The 12045-nt window shown below is 38.9% G+C and overlaps 1 protein-coding gene across 4 annotated transcripts in view; it reads left to right on the top strand.

Moving 5' to 3' along the window:
* The window catches only part of crebrf (creb3 regulatory factor), a 36476-nt gene that overhangs the window by 6696 nt on the left and 17735 nt on the right, over positions 1-12045 (top strand). For 3 of the 4 annotated variants that reach the window (XM_078265496.1, XM_078265498.1, XM_078265497.1), the window contains exons 2-3: positions 3227-3446; positions 4299-4424. In XM_078265496.1, the coding sequence (XP_078121622.1) occupies positions 3438-3446; positions 4299-4424 (135 nt within the window). In that variant the 5' untranslated portion in view covers positions 3227-3437. Of the gene's footprint in view, positions 1-3226; positions 3447-4298; positions 4425-12045 lie in introns of those variants that run through there. The other variant, XM_078265499.1, reaches the window with a different exon arrangement.

The following is a 12045-nucleotide window of genomic DNA, read 5'->3' as shown; positions in this document are numbered from 1 at the left end:
CTCTCAACAACTTCTGGCAGCTGCTGGATAGACAGAGAGCTCCTGTACGCTTTGCTAATGGACCTGCTGATTTGGTATGTTGATTGGACTAAGGGACAAGGAAGAGTAAATGCAGACAAATATTTACTCATTCATTCATTATCAGACGCCCCACGTCTGCCTATGCAACAACAGTATTAACAAAACTCTGTTTTCTTACTTCATATTGGAGTCTAAACGATTAGTCAAATAATCAATTAGTTGATTAAGAAAATAATAATCAGCATCTATTTTGATAATAGATTAATTGCTTAAGTCATTCCCTAGGTATAACATAATATGGAATATTCTCTCTGTTTTATATACACTTAATTTCTGTCATCTATGCACACAACAGGTGAGGTCTACTTGGATAAAGTCCTTTCACAGTGACCACTGGGGAGACTAACTGCTGCGTGGCACAGGGGATTTCTGGAGCCTGCCTGGGCTGGCGTTGCCTATAGGGATTAATGGGCTCATTACTGAGTGCACTTCCAGAGCCTTTTGGTTTTGAAAAATGTTTCTTCTGTCTCTGCCTTAATTATCATGGTAGTTAAAAGTGATTTTAAAGACCTATAAAATGTTTGTTGCTCTACTACTTATTGGAAGCTCAGGACTTTTGTCCTTGTCAACATCATGGATATATTATGTAAACTACTGGATACTGGACTCCAAAGATTGAACCCATTCACTTTACTTCTGCGTTATGATGTCCACTGCACATGCGCATTATTATTGCTGGTGTTCTCACTCGGCCCATAGGCGTTTCTAGGCTCTGGGAAAGTTTAACATATATAAAATCTCCATGGATTCAAAATTCATAATACAGAGAGTAATTTTTTTTACCATGTTTGCAGTTTCAGGTGTCCTACCAAACGTTTATAATGGTGGTGTTTGGAGAAAATAATTTTGGGCTGGAGGGGGATTTTTGTTGTGTTGTTGCAGTATTGCTACTTGGACAAATTGGCAGCAAGGCTGAGCTGCAGCGCTGTATCCAACTGTCTTAATACATCCATGATCGGGTCTCAATTTTTCCAGTGATCTGATTGGTTAGTTTTTGGGCCATTGACAGTTTCTGATCTGTTTCACTAAAGGGTCGCGTTATGCTCGATCAGAACTACTTTGTACGATGTGTTGTCCGAACATGTTGCAAAAGTGTTTATAGCTGTTCAGAAGGACCACACTAGAAGGTGGAGGGAAAAGCTGTATGTCAGATGCAATATTGTTTAAATATGGGGACAATGGTGCACATTTTCAGACAGTCTCTCCTGGAGGGCATTCATAGTGTTGCATAGAGTTGTTCACATGAAAAGTGAAAGACATCATTTTGTTGTGAAGAAAAAAAAAGAGCTACAGAGCGAGCTAAAAACCCTAGCACCTCCCTCTCTCACAGCTGATCAATCACATTGTGCAGTGGTCGTAAATGTCAGATTTTGTGTTTCGGAAAGTAACCAAAATGGTTGGACACAGCTCCCCCTAATCCAATGTTTGAAATGTGTGGGGGAATGGGTTTCCGAAGCTGTTTGACCACTTAAAGCAACACTATGTAACTTTTCCCGCTTTGGTCCCCCTACAGGTTGTCTCATTGGAACTACAGCTTGCATGGCTGTAGTTCCAATGAAACAACCTGTAGGGGGACCGAAGCGGGAAAAGTTACATAGTGTTGCTTTAACAAGCGGTTCTGATGGAGTATACTGGCATCTTTAACCTGCTCTGGTACAGGTTACCCATGTAGCAAAGATTACCATGATGATCTACCCTGGTTAAAAGTGAGCCAGCCCTTAGTCAAGCCCAAAGATAGCTGGCTAACCCACAAATCCTGCTTCTTTATAAAGCCCAGCAACATCAGAGTATATTTAGGTTTTAAATCTATGAACGCAGAAGTGGTCAAGAGGGACAGAGGAGGAAAGATGAGATTACAGTAGACTAGCATGGCCCAGTGTTGTGTTGACTTTAGGTCCCGCTCTAGAGGTGGAGACAGAAGGCCCAGCCTCCCATTCAGAAGTTATCCGTAAACTGAGCGAGGCCTCTAGGCAATAGTTCTGCATTTTTAGAAGCACTGGGGCAGTTTTTCCCATGATGTGTTCCTTTAAAGATAAAGAAAGTATTTATCTGACAAACAAAGGCATGACTCTTATTGTTGAGTCAGACTTTTAAGTAGTGAAAAGGGTATTTTTCTACTTAGTTTCAGTTATGTTTAAACTGTACTAAAGTGACCAGTTAGCATCTGCAGTCCATAAGCGACCTAGCAACCGAAATCCACTCCCCATTTCAGTGATTATTTAGCTTTTTTGACCTGTGAAATGGTGAACCTCTTCAGTGTCTGTCTGCCAACTTTAAGAGAGGGTGGGATTTATAGACTTGTTCATGCAGCTGCATGGTGAGATAAAGCAAGCAGCAGAGAGGGAGGGGTGCTACCTGGCTGGCAGTGCATGGAAGGACATTGATAATAAATAATAGGAAAAAGGATGAAAATGTTTACAATTCTAAATGCTGTTGTTAACCTGCTAGCTCCTACAGCTTATTGTTGCAACCCATTTCTGTCCCACCGGTCTTTCAGTGAGGTGCGCATGTAAATTTCACTAATCTGACCACACCATAATAATAATAATAATAATAATAATAATAATAATAATAATAATAATAACTTGATTTGTATAGCACCTTTTAAAAACAATAGTTTGCAAAGTGCTTTAACAAGAGAAACAAAAGCACATACAGTACAAGTCAATACACATACACATATATTCACATCATTGTAACAGTGAAAATAGAAGATGGGACAGCTCTAAAGGACAGAAAAACGACAATTGAATAAGACCTGCAACACAATTAAAAATGGGTTATTATATTCTTCGCAATCATATCAACTTTATAGAAGGCAGACTAGATGTGTTCTTCAATATCTGTAAACCACAAAGGAAACAAACGGTTTGCTGTGTTGTTGCAGCCATTTACTTTCAGTTCTCAGTAGCTCTCACAGCACATTTCAGAGAGGCAAAACAACACTCCATATAAATAACTTTGTAAATTAGGGTGGGATAAATAATCCATACATGGATAAATTCATTTAAAGTCTGTTTGCCTCTTGCAGTTTTGTGGGAAAGAAACAAACTAACTCAGCAACTATGGTTAAATCATTTTGTTGTTTCTGCCTCTTTTGATTCTTATACTTCTGCTCTGTGCACCCTCTCTGTTTTTACCACAGACCTGAAGCATACAGAGAACCACATCAGACTACAACAGACCAGACCAGGTTGAGCCACATACTGATACTCTCCCCTCCTTCTTCACAGCCTTGTAGGCTGCATCCACCAGATTGTCTGAATTTATTGTGGTGATCGGACAAACTCAGACCACTGGGACTAGACAGGAGGTCCAAAGGTCCCTCCTGCTGAAGCTCTAAGCTTTACCTGACAATGCCTCAGGTAAGAGGGACAGCAGAGGGAGGGAAACTGTGTGTGTGTGTGTATGTATATATATATATATATATATATATATATATATATATATATATATATATATATATATATATATATATGTGTGCCTTATTTAGGTGCCACTTAAATGCCTGCGCTTCTCTCTGATGCTCCGAAAACAAACATTAGAGGGAACTGAAACATCGCAGCACGGGACGCTAGTCAACACTACACTTAGCAACAGCTAACATTAACCTACTGTTAGCTAGCAGCTGGAGTAAACACGGTTAAAATACTGACAGCTAAACATTGTAAAGTGTGACTGTATTTCACTGTAGAGGATTCTAACAACAGACTCAGCCTCGCCTCGCCAGCCTCGTGGTGCATTCAAAGTAATTGTAAAATACCCCTTTCCCATCCAGTAGTTGTTTTCGCCGTTTTGTGCTCCTTTTTATTTATTTTTTTTTTTAGATCAACTTTTTATTGTTTTATATTTTTGAGAGCAGACAAATACAATTGAACAAGGTGCTCGTTATATATATATATATATATATATATATATATATATATATATATATATATATAAATCTTTCGGTTCAGGCAACCGCTTTTAAAAGTATCGTTGTATCATGTTGATAAGAGCATTAAAATAAGAAAAAATAATGGGACAAAAAGAAATCAAGGGACATTTAGAATAGAGAAAATGTGCCATTAATCGCGAAGTTAACTATGACATTAATGCGATTAATCACGATTAAATATTTGAATCGCTTGGCAGCACTTTATATATATATATATATATATATAAAATCTATTATTGTTTGTTTACTTAAGTGTTTATTTATTTCTGTTGTGTTGCAGCCCAGCGTCAGTGGGATGGAGCCTCCCTTTGCTGACGCCTTTCAGAACTACTCGTTTGCTGACCAGGCCCTCACCAGCACTGAGCTGCTCGCCACTAGCTCTGACCCAGATTTCATGTACGAACTGGTGAGTGGGCGCGCGCACACACACACACACACACACACACACACACACACACACACACACACACACACACACACACACACACACACACACACACTTTTGTTTGTGTTGCAGAGCTAAAAAATAAAAGAACAGATCTTGCCTTGCTAGTTGTGGCAAATAGAAAGACACCAATTTTGAAGATGCAGCAATGTGAGAGACAGGGGAGTTTGCCAAACATACAGGGTTTTTCCTGACTAAAAATGGGCCTTTAAGTAGGAGGAGGGGAGGGGGTGGACTACGGGCGATGGTAAACATGATCGGTTTGCGTACAGTAAAGGCAATGAGTCTGTGTTACCTTATTTGACAGAAATCTATATGCATTTGCCTTGTCATTTCTAACAATTTGATAATCAAAATTGTCTATTACGCTTGAGTAAATGAAACTCCAATCAACAAAAGTGCTTAACAAAATAATATTAAACTACTTGTGGCAAGTAATGGAGAGGCTTGGTTTGGGAGCCAAATTCATTGACGTGGTACGTCCTTTATATGTGAATCCCACGGCCATAGTCTCAACCAATGGCCTGCACTCACAGCCATTCCCCATCGCATGGGTCTCGAGACAGGGATGCCCGCTTTCTCCCATGCTATTTGCGATCTCTCTTGAACCGTTAGCCCAAGCCATAAGGCAACATAAAATATGTAATGTCCAGGTTAAATCCAATAACAACTCAATATTGTTATTTGCAGATGATATTTTACTGTACATCTCTGACTTTGAGGACTCTGTTCCAAAAATTCTTAAGATCTTTAATGAATTTGGCTCAATCTGCCATAAAATTAATTGGAATAAATCTAAACTTCTTCTGGTGAACAACAGACAGGTGACATCAGCTATTAGTGATACAATACCATCCCAAAGCAAAATTACATATTTGGGCATCACCATTCATGCATCGCTACAGTGAGTTGTCCAGGACAACTATGAAACTATATTAAGTAGTGTTCAAAGGGATCTGGCCAATTGGACTGCGCTGCCGGCATCGCTATGGTCCAGGATTGCGGTTGTTAAGATCAACATAGTTCCTCATGTGAATTTCTTAAGTACAATGATCCCCTTACCCCCACCAATACATTTCTGGAAGAAACTTGATACTGTAATTTGTCAGTATATTTGGAAAATACTCTACCCTGCAATGTACCACAAACACGGGAGAGACAGTTTGGGACAACATTTCCTGTTCCAAGAACCCAAATCACCAGCAGATCCACTTCAACATATGTCATAGGACATATTGGACTCCTCAGATAAATCTCTAAAGTCATTCCCACTCCCTATTGTACTTTCTGTCAACCTGAACAAACTGGAACTTTCCTGCATATGGTCTGGGAGTGTGAACAGGTGCATGAGTTTTGGAATAAAACAACATCAATAATATCTGATGTGATAGGATGTTGAATTCCTACTGACCCGATTGTTTTGTTACTTAATGACGACTCTAAATTACACCTGCTTGGGAGACAGAAGAAAATTTGGCTAGCTGGCTTAACCACAACCAAAAAAATGATAGCTCAACGCTGGCTCCCCCCCACTCGCTTTGTATAAAACAGTGGTTGGTGTACTTCCTAGACATAGTAATGCTTGAGCTCTCTACAGCAAGGTTTAACAAAGCCAAGTCATCGACTATAGACCTATGGAGAAATGCAGCAGCACAGGTATCGATCCTGGTGACCTCAACACCACAAGAATTAGTAGAGAGCGACAAGGCAAGATGTGATTTTTGTTTTCTTGTATTTTGGTTTGTTTTGTTTTCCTCGAGACCGTGGGGGGTGGGTGAGGGTTTTGGTTCTTGTTCGATTGTATTTGTTTGTTCTGTATGGTGTGTGTGTTAATAAATAAATAAATATATATATATATATATATATATATATATATATATATATATATATATATATATATATATATATAAAAATAATATTAAAAAAAACAGCGTTAAAATCACCGGGAGAGTCCGGCACAGCCTAGTCTCGCTTTGCCAGACTCTCCTCCAAAGTGCGCTAAAGGAGGTTCTGGCTACTCCACACAGCATTTGGGGATGGGAGGAAACGTGCTCTGGTTTAATGGCATTTCTTTAAACCAATCAGAATCGTCATGGGCGGTAGTCGTGCGAGAGAGAACTCAGATTGGACAGATAGTCTAGCTAGCTGTCTCAATTTACCATGCAGAGATTTAAGGAGCAGTCAACAATAGTCCTCATAAATTCACCGAATTTAAAATTCCAACACAAAGAAAGGGGAAGGAAATGGAAAATACATGCATCCAGCGGAATTTACTGCAGCACAGGAGCAATCCCGGAAGTGGAATGTGAAGGATATAGACTAGGCACAGCCTGACTCTGGACGGTAAAACTCAGATAAGCGCTCCTATTCAAGATTATGTTCTGCTTTTTCAACTGTTGTTTCGTAAATTGCTATTAAACACAGTCGGAAGTGCTATTTTTTTCTCTCTCAATTTGTATCATTTTGGCACTGGTGATTTTCCTTTGGGGCTGGCTAAAACCTCTTTGGGGGTGCGCCAAAAAATCCTATATGCAGGAAAAACCCTAAACATATGCAGATATTTTTTCAATACTTTTATATAACTGGAATCTCTGTAGTTTGGAGTTATCTATCAGCCCTTTTTTTTTACTGTTTACTGATCGCTATCAGTCCTGCTAATGCCACTTCACATTAAAATCTCTGCATAGCCTCATACTGTGAAGCACCTATAGCAAATGCAATTGGTATATCACAGAGTTAGCGGATCTTCGTTTGCTTAGCTATTCTTCAATAAAAAAATGTCTACACAACATATCATGAGCTATTTGGTCTGCAGACCAGGTTTAAATATTGCAGGGTGGAATAGTACAAGCTGAAAACTGCCACACTGAGATGTAAGATGAAGAGCTACGTACTTTAAATGTGGTTTGCGTGATTCAGCAGACCTCCATCAAGGCAAACAGATTTTTTTAAATTGACATGCCTTGCAGTTGAAAAACATTCGTGTCAGTGCGGCTTGAGTTGTCAAAGTTGCTCACGACTCAGCACAAGTATCCCCTACCGTATCAAAAAGAAATATAAGGTCACATGTTGTTTTGCTTTGCCAGACCTTCCTCCACAGCGCTGCGGTGGAGGGTCTGGCTAGTCCACACAGCATTCTGGGATGGGAGGCAAACGTGCTCTGGTCTATTGGCATTTCTTTAAACCAATCGCAATCGTCTCTAGTGGTGCTAAGCGCCTGACAGCCGCATTGCCGCTGCAAAATAGCCTCGGGAAGGAACTTGTTTTGGTGGAACATGTGTACGTTCAAAAGTTGTTTTAATCGTGCAACAGAAAACAGCTAGCTGTCTCAATTTACCCTACAGAGATCTGAGGAGCAGTTAACCATAGTATAAATCGACCAGAGTTTAAAATTCCAACACAAAGAAAGCGGAAGGTAACGGATATCCGGCCCAAAAGAGTGTGATCCGGCGGAATTCCTGGCGGCAACGGAGCAATCACGGAAGTGGAACGTCGTGGATATAGACTAGGTTACATGTTACACAGCACACAAGCTCCCAACAAACACCAGAAGGATTTTTTATTCAAAGCACAGTAAATGGCACAGTGATGTTTTGTTTGTGCTTATTATTTAACCAAAAATAAAATAAAGGACTACTTCCCTTGTATGATAGTAGAGTGATATCTTTACAGAAGGCCTATCTCTTCTTTCACTTATAGCAATCATTTGTTTGACAAAAATACTTCCCAGATTCCCTCATCTTTTAGTGTTTTTTAGTCATAGTCATACTAGTAGTAAAAATTGTATGAATTTAAATTCCATTGAAAAACTGTAAATAAACGTTTGAATGCGGTCGGCTCGGCTGCCAGTGTGACGTCTTCTATTTGACTGTGACAAAGGACGATCTCCGTCAAATTGGCTGTCCAAGAAGCAGCCAATCGGGAACCGCACTACGCTCCCCTGCAGAAGAAGACGGCCGAAATTCAGTTTGTTATAGTTTTGGAAGAGCGTGCTGGTGCAAAAAGACTGCACAGTTTCTAAATGGATAATATTTTAAATAGCGTTGCTGTGGCCCTTTCTGAGTTTCTTTTCCAGTGTGTGCATGCAAACAACTAGTAAGTAATACCGATATTTGTTGTTTTATTTCATAATAATGTTTACATTGTGTTTGTTTGCACTGTAGTCTCATCCGGTATATTGCTGCTCGTTTGTTGTTGTTGTATAATGGCAGAGCCTAGTACTTCCCCTATGTTTAATTGTTCTATCAGTGTATAATGCTGCATATTAATGGAGGTGTTACCTTACAAGCCTTAAGTACCTCAATTTGACTATTATTAGTTCGTTTTTTTATTGCACAATGTTTGCACAGCGTTTATTTCTGTGCTATGTTAAATTGCTAATATTTGTATGGATGCATAGAGTACAAAATCTGGTGTTATCTAATTTATGTCATTAGCCTTAATAAAAAAAATTAGGAATTCTGTAGCTTATAAATACTGTAGATGCTGATTTAGCGTGATGTTTTATTGTAGCGTTTTACTTATTTGCACATCGTTTGAACAGAGATTTGTGAAATATGGCCTTAGTAATATTTGTGGTTGTTGTATTTGCTTTGTATTAAGCAGCTATTATAATGCTACATTTAAAGCTTTAGTGCGTAACTTTTTTATATTAATGAACATCCGTTACATTCAAGCCATTGCCAAATGAGTTTATACAAAGCTAATTAAGACTATCGGCTCCACAAAACTCTCTCTGTATTTCTCAGCATGCTTATGTTCAGAAACTGGTGTCGTCTGGCGACTTTCGCACGCCGAAAATCGAGTGAATATAATTACCTCTTCTGAACAGTCATGTTTTTTTAATCCTCCGTGTCCTCCTCATAGAGGAGGGGTGGGGGTGGTGCGCAATCACGGAAGGCTTGTATCATTTGGATGAGCCGACTATTGTCATTACTTGGAATTCCTCATGTGGGAGACAGAAACTACGCACTATAACTTTAAGTCATGTGTAAGGGAAATATCTTAAGTATTTTGTTGCACTGTATATCTGTAAGGCATGTAACAACCTGTTGAAATATGCATATATAGATTGTACTAATTATTTGCATTTATCTCTGTTCCAGAACCACACCCTCGTTTTCTATTTCAATAAATAACCGAAAGGAACATCTTGTCGAGTGCATTCTAACCGATGCCCCTGGTGGCCACAACCTTTTATGGACCCGTCAAATTATACAGAACCTTCCCATTCACCAAAACAGTGACAATCCCACTGTGTTGTGTATATGGATCTGCATATAGGGAAACCAGTATCAATTATGATGTGTGTCTTGACAGAGACATAAAGAGCCCACAGCATCTATCGAAAGTTTTACTGTTTATTGAATGTCCTTTTAAACTGATCATATTGTAGAAAAGGCCATAACATTTGCTCTCTATCTTGAGATGCCTGACCAATTGGTGTCAAATTTTAGGGCATCGGGCCCTCTTGCCCATCACTTGCGCATGTAGGCAGAAGTTTCATTATAAAATGCAGAATTTAACTGAACAACAGCTACTAACTTCGACAACAAGGTCAGTATTGCCTGGAATTCCTTATCCAGGTTAAAATAACCACCGGTAGTCAGTCCAGGATGTTGTAGCTTGTGTTTCTTTGGAAAATAGTCATGTGTAGGGGCGTTACAAATCAGAACGAGACGTTATGACTAGTAAGACCCAATCAGATGGCAAACGTTGGCACCAGCATCGTCGTTTTCAAAGGTCTCCATTTATGCCCGTCTAGACCACAAAGCAACCCCGGAATTTTCAAAGCAAAACAGGGGCAGCAGTGTTTTCAAATTTCTCCATTTTAGTGGCTCTGAAACGCCTGAGTAGTGTGGATGCGAGGCATAAACGTAGCAAAAGATATTTGATTTTACACCAAAATGGAGTAGTGTAGATTTAGCCTCAGGCCTCAGGCTACATCTACAGACAGCTAATTCCCCGTTTTCGGACTTCTTGAAGTGATGTGTGTATAGCCCATAACGTAAGTCAAAACTATTCTTTAGCTTTGCTACACTGTTATGGGTCCTATTGCCTTGTTATCTGTGGAAACGCTAAGACTACATTTATTGGTTATTATGCTACTGTGTGTAGAAAGTTTTAGACTTTGATCACTTTGATACTATTGCTGTACTGTGTTTTTTATTACATTGCTGATGGATATGCGGATAGTTTATCATAATTTGTGCATACATGTTCATATTTGGGTGGTGTTATCGTTAGTAAGAATGTGCAAGTGCTGTAAAGACAGACTAGTGCTGTTGGAACCACATGATTAGCTATTTAAGGTGCAGATCACTGTTTTGTAGTTGGAATTGATGTAGCTAAATCTCAGTTTGTGCTAATGTGCATTATTTTACATGTCATCTATGCTATTTCTATGCCAGCCTTGATTACATGGAATGTATTGTAATTTCTTAGTATATTGTTATGTGCTGGTGGATACAACACACAGTTTCACTAAATAATGTTAGTGGTAACATGAAGAGTCAGATGCCTATTAATGTACATTCTTTATTATTTGCTTATTTTTCAGAACCACATACAACTTCATGTTCAAGTTGTTTATTCATCTGGTGTCTCATTAAACCTTTCTGCATCATAAAGTCAGACATCTCTGGTTCTGTTCTTACGGAAGTTTTTACCATATAGTGGAATGTTTGTAACAAAAGCATCTCAGCACAGGTCTTAAAATAAATTATTTGATTTCCAAAAATATATTTTTGCAAATCTTACAGTAAGAGGTAAAATAAAATCAAAGCACTCAGCTTGTAAGCCAAACAATTCTCCTGTACAAGTCTTAGGAACCAAAATACAGTAACACAGTACACATACATATAGAAAATGGTATTGTGTCTTCAGCACAGGAATGTTGTTTCTACAGTATACATTTTCCACAATCATAAAAATAATAAAAACACATCAGATGCAAACAGTTACCTGCATATTGGGAAACCAGTATCACTTCAGATGGGTATCTTGACACCATGGGCAGAGACATAAACAGCCCTACACACAATAAATCAGTCAGTGCAAAATAGCATCAGAAGCACTGCAAAATAAGCTAGGTTTAGCTGAATACTAAACTTAGCTGCATTAGTTTCTTAATAACATCATTACAAAAATACAGCATAATAAAACATGTTGTGGTGGCCCTAATACATTTTGGCTGATACTATTTCTACACTATTCAACATGTGACTTACTACAGCATTTCTCAAAAGTTCTACTGTGGGTTACCCATTTTTCGTTATTCCTAATACTGCGCTGCAATGTGACAGTAATTCAAGCACTTGGCGCTATCTCCGTTTACGCATACATTTAACTAGAACTTATTTACACCCGTTACATACACCACCATAATATTCTGGGAAATCCGGGAAGTGCATCCAAAAAAGAGAAAGGAAAAAATGAGTGTCCTCAGTGGATTCCATTGAGCACTTCTGCGTAATGCAAGGATAGGCTGGTACCAAAACCTAAAGCTTAACAGAGACGTACTGTAAGAGATGACGTTTACAACTTTCTTAATAGACACAGCTCAATAACTCCAGAGGAAAAT

Source organism: Sander vitreus, chromosome 13, assembly GCF_031162955.1.
Source record: "Sander vitreus isolate 19-12246 chromosome 13, sanVit1, whole genome shotgun sequence".
Taxonomy (NCBI): domain Eukaryota; kingdom Metazoa; phylum Chordata; class Actinopteri; order Perciformes; family Percidae; genus Sander; species Sander vitreus.
Note: the sequence above shows the minus strand (reverse complement) of the source record. Positions and strands in the feature narration are given on the sequence as shown.